We start from the raw sequence: 19,967 nt of genomic DNA on the forward strand, positions 1-19,967 counted from the left end.
AATGCATGCTTGTGGTGAATACACTCTATTGCAGTATCGCTGTCTTCACTCTGGTCTCATCCAACTCTACCGAAACTTGTTCACCTTGGGGCTTCTGTAATGAAGCCTATGGTGGACGGAAGGCAACACTGGACATTTTAATTAGACAAGGGATTTAATTACTACTGGTAGACATGAGTAGCGACGTACTCTTGTCTATCAAAGCTCAATTGATGATGGCCTATTGGGACGAAGCGATGGACCAAACTCACATCAATTGATCACGATCATGAACATACGCACTCAGTATTGCTGTCTTATTATTCGCTTATTGTAACATGCTCTGTAGTGACTGGACCAGCTGCTATCACAGACATACCCAAGCATCGCTGTCTTCACTTTAGTCTCATCCAACTCTCTACCCAAGAACATACTCACAAAACATCCAACGCTCACCTAGCAAGCGTCCTCACCTAACAACCCACAACCCTCCATTCCCATAAACCTGATCCCTCATCTCCATTCCTTCACTCCTAACCCCAACCCAATGCGACGGCACTCTATCCAACCCCCCCTGCACAACCCCCGCCACATCCCCCAATCTCTCCTTAAACCCTCTATCGCTCTTCGCCGCCCTCGTCGCAGACAAATTCACCTCTGGACCCCACGCTTCCCTACCCAGACTCGCCATCGTAGTCATAACATCGCGCGAGTGCTCCTCCACAATATCATCACTAGACAATGTCGTGCTCGCAGCGTGTAGGTAGCCCATCAGCATAACCTTCATCCTCATCTCAAAGAAAAGCGTGTCTTCGAAATCGTGTAGGATGTGAACGCATACTTTATTTCGTTGGACTACTCCCGGTGGCGCATTTCGTAAAGGCGCGATTGTAACGATTGCTTCGTGCCAGTCGTCGTCAAAGTCTTCGGTTGGTGTGTTGTTGGTGGGTGTTACGCGCGCCCATGCTGCGAATACACCACCCATGCGCATCTTGACGTCGTCTCCGACTTCACTCAGGTTCGCTGTTGGGATACCGTACTCCCTTGTGGAAATCCCCGTTCCTCGTACAACTTTACCTGCGAATTTGTACGGAAATGGCGCTTCGGGGCCATCGTCGGTACCGATAATTTGTAACGGAGCGTCGAGACCACTGCCCGCGACCAAGGGATCATAACGTCCTGCTTTCCCATTCTTCCATGTCTCGCTGACAGCTGCTCCCAAACCCGTTTTGTGATACGCCGTGTGCGCGACCTTTTTGATCGTTGCGTTTGTCGGTGGGAATCGCTTGGCTCCCTGCTCAACGACTGCACCTGCAACACCGGTGTACTTTTTAGCGACCTGTGAACCAATCGTGGTAGCGACTTTGATGCCCATCTCCAAAGGCATGGTGCTAAGACTCGATCCACGAACAGTGCTCACGTCTGTAGATGTACTCGCTATGCGAAACACAGGACTTCCACAGAGGATCTTCTTGTTATCTTCTCCAGCGCAGACGACGAGACGAAAGTATCCATCTGTTGCGGCAGCAGGGATACGCACGATGTGCGTCTCTCTGGGGACGTGGTTCTTCAATTTCCCTGAAGCTTTCTTGACGAAACGTTTAAAGTCGCGCTGGATGCCGCGCTCGTCAGCTTCAGGGAGATGCTCAACGCTTGCTCTGGTAGCAGGTGTGACGTTGAGCCAAGTCCCCGTTGTGCCCATCAGGGCTTTAAGAGACATGCCCACACTCCCCGAGTAACCCTTTTGCTGCATCCATATCGTCCTCGTAGGTGGAAGCGGTTCATCTGCGAGGATTGTAATGGGTACAGATGTAGCGGGACCACGATACCAGACCAAAGCGTGAGAGTGACGAATGATGCTGAAGTGCTTATTCGACTCGGCGGGATGACTGATGAGACCACCTGCAAAGTACTGCGCTTCTCCCAATGCAGATTTCCATTTCGACGAATCTTTGGGCTGTTCTTCTTGTGTGGATAATGCAGCTGAGAGTGCAGAAGAACTCTTGACGCGACGGATCTCATGCGCTGGGAGATCGTTGGATAGCGTTGGACTTAGACCGGGACTTGGCGATGTTGGCGTGGGAAGATCATCGACGACAAAGTCAACTTGGTGGGTTCCCCTTGGGTCTAAGAAACCTGATTGCTGAGGGGCGTGAGCGCTGGTGAGATTTGTAGCAGAACGAACAGGCCGTAGAGGTCTTTGAGGTGGAGGTGGAGGAATTAATGAGGGGTTGTATGAAGATGAAGAAGGGTTGTAGGGGTTTGGAGTAGAACTGTATGGAGCTGGAGGCGGATTGAATGAGTTTTGAGAAGGGCTGTAAGCTGGTGAAGGAGTATATGAAGCCGGTGAAGGATTGTATGAAGTTGCAGAAGGATTATACGACTCAAAATGAGTCTTTAGCGACGGCGATGGACACGGCGAAGTAGAAGCAGAAGCAGACGGCGCTGCAGGCGACGGTGGTGCATATGCGGAGCCGAATTGCGGCGAAGGATAAGCACTGTACACGGGCGGCGGAGTCGGTGGCGGCGCAACAGGCTTCCGTAGGAATTGCGGAGGAGCCGGATGCTGATATTTTTCTCTCTCGGACGCTGTTGAGGGAAAGTAGGGATTCATTTTTGCATCAATTGTTGATGAGAAGAAGAAGAATATCCAGGGAGAACTGAAGTGATGTATGCAGCATCAAATGTGGCCAAACAAGGAGAAATTGCACCGTGTTGGGCTCATCAGGGGTTCATATTGACACAGTATCCCTGACAAAGAATGTTTCCGTTTCCCTTTGGAGAACTATTTTAATTGTTTGATATGGGGAAGCGAAATGCGATGTGGGTATTTATAGATTTGCATGTCACTCAAGGGTTTATTTATGCTTAATTTTTTAAATAGATTCCTGTCACCTTGGTTGGGGGATGCAGCTTCAATTAAGCTCAAGCCGCAGACACCAAAGCTTCCATCTCGTCCAATTCCCGGGGAACATCTGTCAAGTTCTCGTGTCCAGTCTCGGTAACGAGAATGTTGTCCTCGATTCTATTCAACAGCGATTAGCAAGATTGGTATCGATAGCGCGACGGTGGCCACCACAACTTACCGGACTCCACCAACATCCCAGTACTTGTCCAGGACGTCCTTGTTGATGAACTTGCTGTGCGCGGGGTCCTCGAGATAAGGGTCGATGATGAACTTGCAAAAGTAGATCTAAAAATGTCAGTAATTGTCCTAAAACCATCACTACAGAAACTTACACCAGGCTCAACTGTGACAACACTGCCAGCTGGGAGCTTGCCTCGCACGCGCAAGTATCGGAACAGCTTATCCTTGTCGGCAAAGTTGGGGTTGCCACCAGTGTCGTGGGTATCCATGCCCAGGTAGTGGCCCAGACCGTGAGGGAGGAAAGCAGCGCTTGTGCGAGCCTTGAGGATCTCGTCCTTGTCGCCCTTGAGAATACCAGCCTCGAGAAGACCATCAATGGCAATCTGGTGAGCAAGAACATGCACGTCATCCCATAGAACACCCTCCTTGAGGACGTCTATGCAGGCCTTTTGCATCTTGAGGACGGTCTCGTAAATGTGACGGGATTCCTTGGTGAACTTGCCTGACAGAGGGAATGTTCGTGTCTAATAGGTCAGTTCAATTCCGACACCAGCATACGGCGCACTCACGATATCGGCAGCGTAGTTGTTGTACTCGCAACCAGCGTCCATCAACAGGTTGAGCTTGCCCTCTGTAGGAGCGTCGTTTCCGACGTAATGCAGAGTAGCAGCAGCCCTTCCAGCAGCAGCAATAGGGTCATACGACATCTTCTTGCAGCCGTGAGCCATGCATCGCTCGTAGAAAGCAGCTTCCAGCTCCTGCTCGTTCTTGGCAGCCTTTGCCTTGGCAAACACAGCTCGGTGTCCAATGCCAGAGATATAGTTGGCCTTTCGCAGCATGGCGATCTCGTACTCGTCCTTGACCACGCGCGACACCTCGATGGCGTTCTTGAGGACGTCAAAGTTCTTGTTGCCGAACTCGATAAAGGATACATGGTCAGAGACCTGCTTCGCGATGGCAAAGGCGGAGGACTTTGGGTTTTCGGCGCCGAGGTGGGCGAGGGTAGCGTTGAGTTCCGTGGTCAGCTTGACCTCGTCGACTTCGTACTGCGAGAGGGCTTCGTCGATGCTAACGGGGAGACCGGACCAGATAACGTCGTCGGGGTTGATGGGAGGAATGAAGAGGATCGATTTGGAGGATTGGATGTCGTAGATGTAGTGGCAATCGGGGAGGTTGCAGCCGGTGAGGTAGTAAAAGTATCGTCGTTGACTGTTTGGTGGGTAGAAGATCAGAACATGTCTTGGTAGAGATAAACAGCTGGGAGGACGCACCGGAAGGCCTCGGGCTCGTCGCTATCCTCCATCATGCGAGTCAATTGACTCTCGAGGTAGATGATACCGTTGGCATCGGGGACATCTTTGCGAATGAGGTCGACGACACGCTTGGCATGGGCTTTGCCTGGGTATTTGCCCTTGAGGACGGCGTCGTAGTTTTCGGCGACCATGTTGGAGGGATAAGGTTTGGAGGTCACGAGGCGGGGTATTTTCGACGAGGTATGTTGCGCGCGGGTCGTAGAGATGTCGGGTGTATGTCGTGTAACTCTCAAGGTCGAACGAGAGAGAAATGTTGCTGATGGAGGATAAAAACGAGGATACGACCGAGATAAAGACAACCCCGCTATGGACCTCGGAGTCTTTGTTATGACGGAGGCCATCGAAACAGGAAGCTCTTACGTTAGTGGTGGCAGCTCACTAATTGCCTTCCCGTTACAGGTGGCTTCCAGGGTCTTGGTAGCCGGTAGAGAGTGGGGGTCGGCTGTTGGCGGCTTGTGCAGGGAAAACTTCGACTTGATGGATGACAGATGGGAATAAAATGGATGGAAAGATTGCAAGGCCTAGAAAGGGATTTGGAGAACGGGTTATTAATTATCCATTATTTTAGCAAGTAGAAACAGGGTGTGGCGTTAAAAAAGAAATGTATTGAAGCTGCAAAGAAGCTATGTACAAGTAAAAAAGCGTAACAAAAGAAGTAAAAGTCCAGCTCAACTCAATTGAGCTCATTCAGAAAGAAAGTCAAAAATGGAATCATAAGTAAACGTGTGTGAGTATCCAAAGTTCAATCCGTGTCCAGCACCGGGAACAACAGTCGTGTTGAACCGTGAAGCCTGAGTGAAGAACTGCTTGGAAAAGTCGAGCAGCGAAGGAAGCTTGCCGCCAACACTGGCAGTCGAGTAACAGTTGTCACCGCAAAAGGGAATGTCGCGTGCTGGAAATTGTCAGCATACATCACAGACCAAGATCAAGTCATCACTTACCACCTGTAATAATTTGGACTGGGCCAGTATATGTGTTGTTCACGCCCGCCGGCGCACCCAGAGTCAACAGCTCACCAGGCGAAACAGGCTGGCCCTTCTCGAAAGCCACCTTTAAGAACTCAGGATCAAAGTCACCCTCGGCGAAAAAGTTGATCTGAACTCCAACAGTTGACGCGGGAGCGACATATCCAGGAGGATAAATAGGTGAGTCGACGACAGGGACAAAGTTGGATGCGACCGCAAACCAGGGCAGGTAAGCAGTCGCCTGGGAGAAGCCAGTAAGGACAATGGCGTCACTGAGCTCGGGGCTTTCGTTGGCGAGGGCGTACGTAATAACAGAGCCGAAGGAGTGACCTAGATGCACAACCTTGGAGTATCCGCCGCAGCCGACGCCGGGGAGGGATCCTTGACGGGCGTGTGTGGTGAGGGCTTTGAGAGCTGCGATCTCAAGGAAGACTTGGATCTCGTTGACGGGGTCGCCCTTGGATGAAGCGCCGATACCGAGACGGTCCCATGTCAGGGTTGAGTAGCCGTGCTCGTCTACCGCGCGGGCGACGTAGCTGTAGTTGTAGTTGTTGAAGGGAAAGTCCCAGTAGCTCCTGTCGAAGCCAATGCCATGCGTCATGATCTGGAGTTGCTCTCCAGGACCAGCATCCGGTTCGCAGTATGTAGCTGCGAGGTCATAAGTACCGGTGATGTTGGCTTTCTACTACAAGTCAGTTGTGTGTCCATTGCGTTGTGGTCGATCAATGACTTACACCCATCTGGATCGTTTGGGGATATGGGGTGCCACCCTGTCGAGCAAGATTGATAGCAAGGTTTGTAACGTCAATCTCAGTGACAGGCGCCTCAATGCTAAAGATGGCATTCTCAGAGGTGATTGTCACTGGGACTGTGATGTTTGTGCACTTGCGCGCCGAAGCAGCGGCAATAAGAGAAAAGAGAGCCAAAGACTTGATCATGATGATGACGTAACCGCTTTGGGGTATAATTCGAGAAGAAGAAGAAGCAAAGACACAAGAAGGATTGACTGACTGAACTGATACATTGTTATTCCCAGATGGCGATCATAGCGATGCTTTATACAAAGACGAAACGAGGTGAAATTACAAATTGCTCGTCATCCGCTGATCGACCCTGCACACAAACGGGCGAGCTAGAACTAGACTGCATTAGAAAAGCTGCAGTCTTTCTTGGCTTTGTATGAATGCCTATTATCCGTATTTGTTTCTTACAGTCCCTCTCTTGCGATCTCATCCATGACGGCTCCTGTCATGTGTGGAGTTGTGTGTGGTCCGACCATCATCGGGGCACTGACACTACCGCACTCTTGTTTGCAGTAGTACAAGTTGAGCATAGTCGACCAACCGGAGAATACAAACACACGGACACTAGCATGCGGGCTGGCTATTGAGATCTTCCCTCGCTTTTGCGCAGCTAATGTTAGAGGTCCAGTAAGTTGCTTCACCTCGAAGGATACGCTTTCTCAGAGATTGCATCAATGCAGAGAGTGTCCACTCGGTGTGTACAAAAAGCAGTCTAGTCAATTGTCTACTGCACGGTAAGAAAGTCTAGATTTTGTGTTCTCTATAATTTGTAATCCCCTTGCAGCGGCGTCGTCCTTGTTTCTTACTTGGCTTGCCAGTTTATATCATGAGCTGACTGCTTAGATACCCGCTTACATGCATTCAGCCCAGAGAACAGGGAATAAATGACAAATATCGCCGTGAATTGTTTAATATTCAGAGACTGATTTGTCTGGACCGTTGAGCCCCTTGCATCGGATTGTGATAGGCATGACTATCAACTGAGACAAACACACTGACCGGTACACTAACTTACTACCAGCTAAAAGTACCGGGTCTATTTTGTTCTAGCGCCGGATGTAATGAGTAAGGACGGGGGAACAAACAAGAGCGGAATTAAAACGAGTGTGCTCTCTGTCTGTCAGAGTAGCAATGAGAGTTGACTTGACAAACTCAATTGACTTCTATCACGAGAGTGTGTCATAAGTGTCAAGGTAGGATGATCAAGTAAATCGCCTACCAAACTGGCTTAAACATCACTCCATGGAATAGCCTTACAGCAACGTTCATCAAGCATATTTTATCCCGCCGTCTTGTCTTGCACTCGAGCTATTATTGTGTTAGCGGGTTCTCGGCATCGGCTCATCTGAATCACCTCGAGCCGTGTGTGTTTGAGATTGATCCAGACTCCATAACCAAGACTCGTCTCGTAAAACAATCCATTCAAAAGTCATACACACACAAAGCAATCAACACTTGGGCCTCGATGCGCTTCAATAAAAAACACACTGACCAATACTGAACATCAGCACAAACACTGAGCATCAACACACAAACAATCTCATATTCCTGTTTCTTTCTCAAACAAACTCACTTCACAGCTCATCCTTCTCATCAAACTCCTTCTGTAACTGCATCGCCATTCCCAGCGCTGCAAAACCCCCCATGTGCATCGCCTGCAACACACTCCTCATCATAGTCGCTGCATCACCAAACGCAAAGCATCCCTTCAATCCCGTCTCATTCCACGGCGCATCGACTTTAATATCCCCCGTAGCTGTCTTCTCCAAACCCAGCTGCTCTGCGAAAGGCGCCGCTTGCACAACGTTGGGGTGATTCACCACAAAGCCTTCTACCTTGGACGATCCATCCTCAAAGGTGATCTTCACACTGGGTCCGTCGTTGACGAGCGCGAACGAAGTTATCTTACGGTCTTCGTAGTGTACTTTGCTGCTGTGGATCTTACTTTGAATGGGTTCGATGAGAGAGGTGTTGGCGTTGGTGTAGACTGTTACTGAGTGGGCGAGTCGTTTGGCCATGGGCGTTACGTGGGCGAGCATTTCGGCGTTGGAGATCATGCCGCCTGCAAAGACACCTACTGACTCTGCGCCTCGTTCTTCAAAGCCATGGCAGTAAAGACAGTGAAAGCTGACAAGTATTAGCAGAGCGCTCATCACGTTGAACGAGTTGACTTACATGCCGCGTCCCCAACAATCAGCATAACCCTCAGGCAGACCATCAAAAACATCCCTCACACCAGTTCCAAGACCAAGTTTCCTCCCCTTGTATACCGTTCCCTCCTGGTCAACAGCTTCAAAGATGCCATCGTCCGTCTTGCGAACGGTAGCTACCGTCGCAGACTGGAACTCAACGCTATGGTAGCGCTTCTCGAGATCTTCACGGGCTTTAGCTCGGAAGGAAGCTGGATCGACGTGATCGAAGCCGAGGACGTTGTGCATGTGTTTTGCAGGAGCGTTGCGGTATACGCCTGAGTCGAGGATGAGGACTGAGTAGACTTGGCGGGCGAGAGTGGAGGCCAAGGAGAGGCCGGCTGGGCCGCCGCCGATTATGAGTACGTCGTAGAGTTTGGACATAATGAATCGTAGATCAATTAGAGTGAGGGCTTGTGTTTAACTTGATGTATTATTGTCTTCATGTTTTGCTTACTGGTCTTGACATGCATCGTGTATTTATACGTATGACGGAGAGATGTGAAAGGCTCCGGTCGGAGACTTTGAGTATGTATCCTGTGGGCAAATTAAAAGGCGCCGGCGATATTATATTCAATTCTTGCTTACGTCTAATGCGTTCTTCATAATTATTACGTTTGTGCTGTGTTGCGCTGTGTCGTGGTTAATTGATGAATTGGTGGTACTTACCCCATTTCACCTGAGGGTATCGTGAGATCGGCCTCACATTTAGGTAGCGAGGACAAGCACATTCATCTCGGCCTTAGGTACCTAGAAACGGTCATGGACTGTATGACAAAATATTAATTACTATTTAGCGACACTTTATTTTCATAGCATCATACAGTCAAGAAGCATTGGTACACCAAATTGGGATTTACTGTTAAGTCTATATCTCTTCTTAGATCGAATGAGTCTACATTCATTCATTGGTACACCAAGTAACAAACAATTCTGGACCTATTCATTGTACACTATGTACTGAGGTATCTGAAAGCAACGTCCGGCCGGGACTACATAAAATAAAATAAAAAAAGATGGTATCACTAAGACAATGCAAGTCGTCGATCCAGTCACGATGCTCAAGCCTATTACAGCGAGCACCAGCAACCACATCACCCCAACATTCATAAACGCTCCAAGGTAGAAATGCAAGGGTTATAGAGGACCAGTCCGCGATGAGGCTCTCTCATCGTTTTCTTGTCTCGAGACCACCAGCAGTGGCATATCTCAAGATCGGACCTGCTACGAGTCGTCACCCAGCACCACCCAAGCATCAGAAGTCGGAGTCGCTGCACTGTCAAAGACCTCGCGCTGCCGAGGCCCATCGTCTAGTTCGCTGTCGGAAAAGCAGTCGTAGTCAGAGAGTATCTCATCAGAGATTAGGTCTGGAGGCTGCGACGTGTCGACGTCAAAGGAAGGCTGTGACCCGTCGAGCTCGTATATCACGCGCAGGGGAGCAAATGTGCGCTGTGATGGGCTCTGCGAGTCAGGAAGGGAAGTATCGTCGTCAGAAGAGGAGAGGAGTTGGGCGATGGTTTGGTCGCCGCCTAGATCGGTGAAGGAAAGGTCTAGATGCAGAGGCTGGTTGAAGCTGAAACTTTGGGAGCGTCGGGATTTGCGGGATGGTTTGGCGGCGCGGATGGAGTAGATGGGTTCTTGGTGGTTGATGCTGTCAAGACTGAAACCCTCACCGCGAACTTGTTCATCGTCGTACAACAGACCCATGCGATACAGCTCAGCCACTTGGTCATCTTCAGTCATGGGCATCTTTCGGCCCAGGTAGACATTCCCTCTCGCCGTGGAAGCATCGCGAAACGCTTCCTCTCTTTCTAGTGAAGGTCGTCTAACAAGACGATATCGGTCGCTGGGGAGAGGGATCTTGCTTCTCGCCAGATCCCTCCCCTCCAGCTCATCGGAACCACCCAGTCCAGTAGAATGGGCATGATTCCGGGCGTTGCGGTTACGCTGGACGTGTGTCCATCGTGGATTCGCGCGCTGCAGATTCCCTGTCGAGATCTCAAAGTGTAGGATCTTTTCGAGCTGAGGACGGCGCGCAGAAGTGGTGGTATCCTGTTGACCACAGCGATGGCATGTACTTTCACCCCAGTTTGACGTGGTACACGGTAATCCGGTGTCGAGGCATAAGTTGGCGCCTTTGTGCTGGGCTTGACGCTTGGCTGTTGCGCGGACAAAGTGATTACGGGATGTATGGGCGCGGGTTTTGATGATGCTGGGCGCTGGAGTAACGGGAAAGTGTTTGTTCTGCAAAATAGCAGCTGGGAGGTCACCCGAGCTGTTGAGTAACAAAGGATCCATGGTGAAGAAACGACGATTTACTTATAAGAGAAAAGAAGATTAGATGATGTGTCTTTTTTGTCAAAGGGCGTGACAGATGGCGCAAGATGTTGCGTGCTCGCACTACAGGGCGCGTGCAAGGGAAGAAAAGCCCGGTTACTATGTGAGAGAATACAAAAGAGATGTCTGGAAGACTCGAGACGACAGTATTAATATGAATTGTATCATGTCGAGCCGAGGAGGCGTATCGAGTGCGATATCGTCGTGATTGGTTACCGGAGGAGTCATATGCCCGTACTAGGGACCCTTGGGCCAGTGCATTACACTCACTAATCGTTGGTCAGGGTACCTAAACTAGGCTGAAGCAGCGCTGGGCACGGGCTGTAGCAGGTACTTGTGGTGTCGGGTCTGATGGCTCATAATGAACAGCCGTGACGTGACTCACTGTGCTTGATCCGGACATGCCAGAGATAACCGAGTGGCGCAGTTGAAACGCCGTGTTCGGTTACAGGCCTGTGATAAGCAGGTTTGGAGAGGAATGCCTTATCGTCGAGGCATAGAGCGAGGCGCATGATGTTATCCAAACGTGGGGATGCAACATTGAGAGCGCTCGTCCGTGTGAGGGTGATGTCTCTAGGCAAAGCATGCGTGTGACTGCATCGCGATTGGACAAGATACCAAGAATGGCTCACGCGCTGGGCATGACGATAAGCAGAAAGAGGGTGTCGTCATTTAGACAGTAAGCAAGATGTATTCTTTGTACACAATTACAGTACAAAAGGTACACACGTAGTTGCCTAGAGGGAGTTACCGGGTGTTGGGTCTTCTACCAAGGTTCCTTTTCCTTCTTCTATACCCTGCTGACCAAGGTTCAGACAACAGACAGGGAAAACAAAGAAAGCATGGACATTCAGAACCTGGGGAAACCCCGGTTTCTGAAACGGACCAAGGCATAAAAATGACGATAAAGAGGTTGCTGTTATTGGTGAGTGTTGGAGCGTTGCATTGGGAGATTGTTTGATCACCCGGTCGTGCAGAAAGTTGGATGACCAACGGTAGTCCTTGGATTAAAGCACGATGTTAATGATAAGGCAGCTGCTGATAAGGAATTGCCAAATGCGGCAATCCCGATAACATCCTGAAGTTTGGCTTTCCAGAGGGGGGGACGAACAAGGGATGAGCACTGCATTTTTAACCTCCCCCAAGGTCTTATACTGCGCTGGTGATTCTTCTCAAAACAGGTACCTAGGTAAAGTATTCAGCGGCCTCTATTTCCTGCTCCGGATATGCAGGAAGTAGAGGCCGCATCCAATAGGCAGCAAGGGAATGAGAAGAAGACCCGAGATTTCTTCACTGCATTATTAACCCTCCCCATGCCTCGTAGCCTTGTGGGACTTCCCTGATTAGAGTTGTGGCAACTGTCAAAAATAGACACTGCCATCCCAACTGTTGATGAGCCTCCACCAAATGTTTAACCCTCCCCAACAGTCCTGTACGATAGTAACTGCATTAATTACGGCAATAATTTCAGAAGCGAGTTGTTTAATATGTGATGGGGTCTTGCATTTTTAAATCTTCCGAAGCTGTTAAATTATACCCATGTCACACTGTAAGTGGATAGGGTCAAGTTAGGGTGGTTAGATGATAGATAGATCTGATTGTATATTGAACTCCGTTGCGAGACTTCAACTTGAGGAATCTAACCCTAGATCCCTCGGTCTGACTTCTCGTAAGGTAAATCACCCGAAGATCTCCCGGTGACTGCTCGCTGATTGGTCGCGACTTAATCTCTCCATGATACTCACACACATGCCCTCGATTCACTTTTCTCCGCTACTTCACTGCAATTTTAATCTCCCCAAAGGCCTTGCACAGTACTGTATTGGCAATGTTTCACTAACCAGAGCGTGCGGATCCTTCACTACAGTATTATTAACCTTTCCCATGCCTCGTAGAATTGCAGTAGATCTAAAAATAATAAGGAATTAAAGTTCACGATTTCCATAGAAGAGCTTGACACGAATAGCCTCTCATTTTGACACTTAATTGATGGACATTTCATTGGTCCATCGATTTTTGTTATCCCTAGAACAATTCCTAGTTTTAATCTCTCGCAGCCTGTGGTTGCCCATGTTTAGGTTGACATTGCCTTCACTGCCATTGTAACCTCGCCCAGCTGTCTTGTACAATAACAGAATGGTAACTACATCGATGGATGCAGCAGACCTGGGTATTATTGTTGCATCAATTGGCAGTTGTTATTGGATACTAGGCTGATCTTCCACTCGATGGACGGTTTTTAAAGATTGACGTGACGATACGGAGCCGGCCGCCCCGCTTCACTGCAATTTTAACATCACCCAACAGTCTTTTAGTAACGACAGCCTGAGGTCCAAAGATTGACTGTTCTGGCATTACTACATCAATTAACAATTGCTATTAGGCAAGTCACACTGACCTGGTCTTGTTTCCCGTGTTATTACCGTTGGCCAGGAATATGCTAGTTTCACTGCAATATTAACCTCACCCATGGAAGGCATTGCGTAGGACTACAGCCACTGTTTCTTGAAACCAACCAAGGCATTCAATAAATGGATGCGACGTCAGTACTTCCCCTTTTAAATTATTGTATTGCTGTTGGAAAATTACCTATGTTAAAATATCTGTCATTACGTGGCTTGAGTCAATTGACAAGCACTGTCTCTGCCCGTGTAAGTGAACCAACCTGTGCTAACTCTAGGCTATTTCCCCAACTTCCAAGACTCTCTTCTTCGTACGCAAACCTCTTCTTCTTCTTCAACTATAGACATAAGAAAGATATAACTTTCACCTCATACAGCTACGAATCTTTAAGACAATGTCCTTGTAGTTATACTGAACTTTAAGTGATGTCTTTATTATTACACTCCCTCTTCTGAGTCAACTAATAAGATTACTGCTCTTTTGGCTGATATCATGCCTAGAACGCCTGTTAGCCTCTAATTTTTTAGGCAATCGCCGAGGCACTCCGAAGCCCGTACCCGCCTTCTTCACTGCAATTGTAACCTCTCCTAACCGCCTTGTACAATGGAAGTGATTAACAAAGCGAATTTACTACATTCGAACCTCTCTTAAGCTCAAGCCGTTGTATTTTTTAAGCAACCCTGCCGGGGCTGGCATATACCTCATATTGCAGCCATAAAGTCGACCACAAGTATGGCAACGTGCGTCATACTGGCCTCTTTCACTGCAGTTTTAACATCTCCCAAGGAGATATTTAAGTGTATTTAGATTGCCATTGTCTGGAACCCATGTCTTCGCTGTAACTTGAGCGTCACCTAATGTATTGCGTTGTTCGAGGCATTCAGCAAATACAATTCAACTGGCGTCATAACCAGTACTTCCCTGGTTGAAATTGTTGTCTTGTTAAGCTGTAATCAGGTTCAGGTGCCCTAGAATGACTTCACCTGACGTTTCTTAAAGATTGAGGTGACATAGACACCTATCAGCATTACAAGTTGGCGCTGAGCCTGAAGTCATCGCTATTTGCACTGCAATTTTAACCTCTCCCAAGCTCCATCTTATAGTACTGTACAGATGAGAAGCAATGTCTTTGGACATAAGATCAGCCTTGTATAAGGCTACTGACGTAACAGCCAGGGATAAGTCAAGAGTGCAGTGGGACAAGGTCTTTCACTATTGGTTTCCATAAGCGCAATGGCTGAAGTACGCGATGTCTTGTTCTGGCTTCTCCCCTTGTTTAAAAACGTCAGACGTAAGACCAGTCTGTCAGCCTACCTAGGGTACCTTGAACATGACGCAGCTTGAGAGGTTAGCAATGCAGTAGCGGCGTCGCTATACATGAATAATTGCTCTGGCATTATCGTATTAACCAGCGCAGTTGCCATTATACAAGACTGTTGGGAGACGTTAAAATTGCAGTGGTCAATGAAGAAGGCGACCACCATAACTGTGGTAGAGGTTGAAAATAGTGGAGGCCCGCGCGCCACCATGCTCCCAGACATCTTACAGACCAAAAATGAACAACAGTAATCTAAGCAGTTAACTCAGAAGAGTATAACAGCAGAGAGAATGCTTAGAGTTTGTTATGGCTATGGCTACATTGTACCAAAAGGGTTGTAGGCTTTATGAAGCGAAAATTATATTTCTTTCATAATTCTACCTACCTACAGAAGAAGCAAGTCCAGCTGGGCCCTAAAGCCAGTAAAGGTTCACTTACACAGAGACAGTAGCCATTGATCAAGTCACATAACCAGCGATCTTCCAGCACAATATATCAATGATATGACCAATAGTAACAGTACAGTACTGTAGTTTCAACTGGGGAAGTACTGAAGTCACATCGTGCATTTGTTGAATGCCTCGTGGTTTCAAGAAACATTGGCTACAGTCCCACGTAACACCTTGGGGGAGGTTAAAATTGCAGTGAAGTTGGAACCCGGGGCACTACAGTGCTATTAGTCATCCATGCACCAACACCAAAACGAACATCATCACATCTCACTTACAACACAACCACCTTCAATTAACCACTCTAACACTACCTACTCCCCAACCTTGAAATCCATCATCTCAAGATACTTCTTCACATCAACAACCTCAATCCCCCTCTCCACATTCACAGTCCCCTTCTTATCCCACGCCACCCCGCGTCCCTGCGCAAACGTATCTCGATACTTGACCATCACACTCGGCTCATCCTCCATCTGCTTCTTCAACAGCTCCAAATCCCACAACTCACGCTTAAACTCCGTTTTAAAACGCTCATCTAGTAAATCTGCCAGACGTCCGTATGAAATAGTATCGCCAGCTGTGTAAACAACTTGTCTCGCAATACCGCGCGGATCGAGGATTATATCAGCTGTGACACGACCGATGTCTTGAGGCGTGGTGAGACTAATCTCATTCTCCCAACTTCCCAGCGCGCGAACAATCTTTTGAGATAAATCCACAACGCCAAAGTCGGCGAGGAATAAAAAACTCATGAATAACCCCGTAGACACAATTGTCCAGTCCACGCTATCTTGCGCTCGCAGCTTGTTTCTGACACTCAATTGCTCATCGAATAAATCCTGTGAGCTTCCCCGCCCAATAATATCGTAGTCCATACCAAACTGCCACGGAAAGAAACGCTTCACACCCGCCGCAACAACAGCATCCAGAAGCTTGACCTGCGTACCTGACGGCAAGCCCATACCGTTGCAAGACACGACGACATCGTACTTTTTAAAGATGGCTGCTAGATCTTCCACGCTGGCGGCTACAACATCAGCACCTTCGGTCCCGGCGTTGAGAGCCCGGATACGCTGGACGAGCTTTCTTTTATCCGGGGCGGCTGAGTCGAGGGTTGCTTGACGGACCAGGACGGATACCCGGTGCTGCTGGTTGGAATGGTGGGATAGGGCTTCGAGAACGCAGATGCCTAGTTCTCCGGCGCCGAGGATGAGGATGTTTTGTGGCATTGTGGATGGTATGGAAGGGTCGTTGAGACGGTTTAACGCTCTGAGGTTCTCGATTGAGAGTTCAAGCGGCGTTTCTTTCATGGTAACACAGTCTGGATACGGGGATATTTAAGCTATAATTTGTCACGTCGTTTCATTTCCATGATGGTGAGGTCTGCATGTTGGCGGATCCTTTACTGTGAGGGGGACGAATGAGGTCTCGAGCGACCCTGACATGGACATGCTTCTGAATCCTCTATTTCCATGTCAGCTTGCCACAAACTCCGTGAACTACGGTAACCAGAATTTGCATTTCCAACATGACCTGACGTAATGACAATTATTACCAATAAAACAGGTTGAATGCCAAGCTGGTCCATGGAAGAGCCCAGAACAACAATTGTCTCTCGAAAAGAGCCACATGCCCCATCCCTTCAGGGCCAGGAACAAACCTGCCGCATGCGGAATGCTTGACTGAGTTTATTTCATTTCTGACCAAACAACAATGAGTGCCACGAAACCCAAGAGTCAATAAAAGTGATGGTTACATTATTAAACTTTCAGCTAAGAATTAAGACAAAATGAATGACAGGCACCAAGACCCATCGCCAAACAATCAACGCCCACGCTTCCCAATGCAGACAAATCATCTTTTCACAGCTTTCTTCTACCAGTTCTTCTAACTATTGAACGAGCGATTGAATAGCCAATTCGAATCATGCCTTGACTGTGTTTTTGTTGGCAAATCCGACTCGGTTTCCCTTGAGGTCGAAAATGACAAACTGGGCCTTGAGGAGAATGTCTCCCAAGATGGCGAACCCAATACCCTCCGACGTCTGGATGCCACCATAGCAAACCGTCGAGGTGAGACGGCCATAGTTGATGTAATGACCGGGGACCTTGCCACGGTAATTGCCAAAGCCAAAGTAGAAGCTGGGGAGTTTGGCTGTGCATGGAAAGACCCAAACACCATAGTCATTGTCGATGTAGGCGCCCTTCACCTTCTTGTAGTAGAACTTGACCAAATAGTCGGGCAAGAGAAGGAGAGTCGTGCCCGTGTCGACAATAGCTGAGTACTTGTACTTGTGCCACGGTGCACCCTGAGCGACACGGAAGCCCTCAACCGTGATCTGCCACCATGGGCTGTCCTTCTTTACCGCGGCAAAGCCCACTGATCCGTAATACTCGCTTTGGTCAAGGTATCCAAAGTTGTAGTTTCCAGCAGAGCCCTTCTTCAAGTTGGCAGTGAAAATGGGCACTTCCAAAGCGCCTTGGACTCTTTCAAAGTATGTCTTTTGAGCAGTCGGTCGAACGGTATTGAGGCTCGACATGGCTAAACCCAGGATGCCATGGGCAAATGTGTCTGAGGCAATGCCGTCAGACACTTCAGTAGCAGACTGCACAGCCATTTGGTTGACATAAGTCTTTCCAACTCGTACTGTATCCAGGTACACGATTCCGCTAGCACCTGTGCCGTCGCCGTACTTGATGCTCCAGGTCTGGCCATTCAGTCGCTTACATTTCGTCGACTTGTCTGGTTTATAGAGGATGTGACCCGCCTGGTCAGGTTGGTACGTATCGGTAGAAAAGACCCAGCTGTGAAACGTCAGTGTGCTGTATCAAGCAGCCTTGACCATGACTTACAGATCAGATGAGCCGGTATCAAAGTTCAAATAAGTAGTCTGCTGTGGACTACCGATCTGAACAGGGACTACGTATTGGGAGTCGTAGTACTGGGGAGGTGTTGCTGCTGCAGTGCCCTTCATGCCTATACAATGTTAGCCGTGGAAGGCATGTGTATCAGGTAACCTTACCAAGCTTGTTCTTGACAAAGGCTTCTTCTTGAGCGGCAATCTTTTTGAGCTCTTGATTCGGCAATGGCTTTCGGTATTTGTTGTAGGCGTGAATGAGAGCAATCTCAGCGTGTGGCTTCTTGTAGCGTGAGTTGGCGAGTTGATCAAGCGAGACCTTTTCTCCTTTGGCTCGTGGCACGAGGTGAGCGGAATCGGGATCAGTCTCGGGATCAATAGCTCGGCCCTTCAAGCCCTTTCCCATCTCAATCTCCTCCAGTTCCTCGAGATCAATATCCTCCTCTTCTGTCCCGTCAATTGGGTCTTCGTAAGCATCGCTGCGAACCGTGAGAGCCCGGGAACCGTCAACTTGGAGGTCAGTGGACCTCCTCTCTGCCCTACCCAGAGGCTTCTCAGGATGGTCTACAGAGGCACCGTTCACCTCATGACCACCACGTATTTCATGAGGGATACCCGTACTACAGCCGGCCAGTAGAAGGAAAGAAACCGTGCTGAATCTCATGGTTAAAAATGGATCAATGAAAAAGATTTGTGATTGTAACCAAGCAAACCCAAAAGAAGGACGTGTTCTGATATTTCAAGACAATGGATGTGGATTCGGGAGGCGGTTGAGAGTTCCGGATCGAGGCTCAAAACATGGTCCCAGGCACTTCGAGATCCCTAGCATGGCATTCTGGGCAAGTCTTAAGCTAATTGAAGTCATCCCAGAGAGCTTAACCTGGAATGTGGTCCGTGGAGAGTACGAGTTCGTGGAATGCTCCTGGATCCAGTATAGTCTAGTATGGCATTTGCATTCCGTGGACATGGACTAGACGATTTAGACTCGTTTATGGATGCCACGAGTTGCGGCAACAGAGCCATGACCGAGGTATGACTGAATATGGCTTGGTACGTCCGTTCTTGGTTCCTGGTTCCTGCGTCTGATTTGTCTGAATTTGTCCCGATCCTGCAGGGTCTCCGTATTGACGTTGAGGGCGTTCTTATTCGATTGTCAGGGTCCCGCGTTTGTGTTGGAAGTACGGATAGACCTGAGCGTCAACGACAATGGCTTGTCGACCATGCCTCTTGAAGCGATCAGCAAAAGTTGTGAGCGCGATGGGGCGATAATGATGAAAGGGACGCTTGATAGATCACTTGATCTACAACAATGTCATTGTTTTTGTGCCTGTTTTTGCCCACGGCAGGTCGAGCATCATCAATGCCAAGCATTGTACCTGCATTTCCGGGCATTTGACAAATGACGTCTGTGTTGTTTCTCACGACGATATGGTGTCTTTGTCCTTGGTAGACTCGTTTGAGTTTAGAAGACTTTTCACAAACAGAGCGATATTCCGATTTGTGAGAGATTCTATGATTAGTTTGCCGGACGGCCCAAGCTCTCTTGCCTTTGGAGCTGTCCATTTTCTTACTCGTTTGGGGAACTGTCACCTCTTAGATCCCTCGTCTAAATCTTTGGTGTGATGGTCCCAGTCCCGCGGCTGCGCTGATCAAGAAAATAGGCTCATTGGCGCCCAATTTAGTAGGCCTCGGTCCCTCGGTTGAGGTGCCAAAGAATGTACTGACTCGATATCGCGATGCTACCGGTGGTGGAGTTGTGACGCTGAGTTGTAGCGTGGGTTTAGGAAGTATGCTCCGAAGGGAGGAAAGCGGCTGGTCAATGCTTGACAAAGGCTCGGTCCTTTCCGCTTCGAGGCCCTTGACTTTTGTCGATACTTGCCGTTGTTGGTTTTGACAGTTTAACACCGGATGGAATATCACAATCCTTCATTGTGTAAGGATGAAGATGAAGAAAGGTGGTGGAGTAAGTGATGATGCAAGTCATCCAATGAATGACCCATCGACTCGCTGCAAATTACCCCTCCATGACTCACCCAGGGTCGACAATCCACTAAAACTTTTGTCGGACGGCAGGTGCCAAAATGATTGAAACATTGGGAGCTCTGCTGTATTTGCCTTACCAATGATCGAAGATATGTACTGGATAATTCTGATTCAAAAAATTATTTAACGCTTTAACTACAACTGTGATACTCACAATAATTTTAAACACCACTAAAATCATAGTAGATATCTGCAAACAATTAACTGAATATCCTATTTA

At 48.5% G+C, this 19,967-nt stretch overlaps 7 protein-coding genes across 7 annotated transcripts; all 7 read right to left on the reverse strand.

Annotated features, from left to right (window-relative positions):
• Positions 1 to 448: 448 nt before the first annotated feature.
• On the reverse strand, positions 449 to 2,593 carry FGSG_06495 (uncharacterized protein; the record flags this gene model as incomplete). Its single annotated transcript, XM_011327802.1, has 1 exon — positions 449 to 2,593. The coding sequence occupies one exon, from the start codon at positions 2,591 to 2,593 to the stop codon at positions 449 to 451; it is 2,145 nt and encodes a 714-aa protein (XP_011326104.1).
• A 139-nt stretch (positions 2,594 to 2,732) lies between these two features.
• FGSG_06496 (uncharacterized protein) lies at positions 2,733 to 4,621 on the reverse strand. Its single transcript, XM_011327803.1, has 5 exons — positions 4,339 to 4,621; positions 3,637 to 4,276; positions 3,220 to 3,591; positions 3,066 to 3,172; positions 2,733 to 3,004 (listed from the first exon to the last, which is right to left on the reverse strand). Exons 1-5 carry the CDS (start codon positions 4,509 to 4,511, stop codon positions 2,905 to 2,907), a joined length of 1,392 nt encoding a protein of 463 aa, XP_011326105.1. The 5' UTR covers positions 4,512 to 4,621; the 3' UTR covers positions 2,733 to 2,904.
• Positions 4,622 to 5,063: 442 nt separating this feature from the next.
• Positions 5,064 to 6,283, reverse strand: FGSG_06497 (uncharacterized protein; the record flags this gene model as incomplete). The annotated part of the gene is made up of 3 exons (XM_011327804.1): positions 5,064 to 5,272; positions 5,322 to 6,027; positions 6,080 to 6,283. 3 exons carry the CDS (start codon positions 6,281 to 6,283, stop codon positions 5,064 to 5,066), a joined length of 1,119 nt encoding a protein of 372 aa, XP_011326106.1.
• A 1,439-nt stretch (positions 6,284 to 7,722) lies between these two features.
• FGSG_06498 (uncharacterized protein) lies at positions 7,723 to 8,721 on the reverse strand (the record flags this gene model as incomplete). The annotated part of the gene is made up of 2 exons (XM_011327805.1): positions 7,723 to 8,275; positions 8,324 to 8,721. The coding sequence occupies 2 exons, from the start codon at positions 8,719 to 8,721 to the stop codon at positions 7,723 to 7,725; spliced, it is 951 nt and encodes a 316-aa protein (XP_011326107.1).
• An 840-nt stretch (positions 8,722 to 9,561) lies between these two features.
• Positions 9,562 to 10,080, reverse strand: FGSG_06499 (uncharacterized protein; the record flags this gene model as incomplete). The annotated part of the gene is made up of 1 exon (XM_011327806.1): positions 9,562 to 10,080. One exon carries the CDS (start codon positions 10,078 to 10,080, stop codon positions 9,562 to 9,564), a length of 519 nt encoding a protein of 172 aa, XP_011326108.1.
• Positions 10,081 to 15,158: 5,078 nt separating this feature from the next.
• On the reverse strand, positions 15,159 to 16,076 carry FGSG_06500 (uncharacterized protein; the record flags this gene model as incomplete). The annotated part of the gene is made up of 1 exon (XM_011327807.1): positions 15,159 to 16,076. The coding sequence occupies one exon, from the start codon at positions 16,074 to 16,076 to the stop codon at positions 15,159 to 15,161; it is 918 nt and encodes a 305-aa protein (XP_011326109.1).
• Positions 16,077 to 16,771: 695 nt separating this feature from the next.
• Positions 16,772 to 18,368, reverse strand: FGSG_06501 (uncharacterized protein; the record flags this gene model as incomplete). The annotated part of the gene is made up of 2 exons (XM_011327808.1): positions 16,772 to 17,614; positions 17,865 to 18,368. The coding sequence occupies 2 exons, from the start codon at positions 18,366 to 18,368 to the stop codon at positions 16,772 to 16,774; spliced, it is 1,347 nt and encodes a 448-aa protein (XP_011326110.1).
• Positions 18,369 to 19,967: the final 1,599 nt, after the last annotated feature.

Source organism: Fusarium graminearum, chromosome 4 (genome assembly GCF_000240135.3).
Source record: "Fusarium graminearum PH-1 chromosome 4, whole genome shotgun sequence".
Classification (NCBI taxonomy): Eukaryota; Fungi; Ascomycota; class Sordariomycetes; order Hypocreales; family Nectriaceae; genus Fusarium; species Fusarium graminearum.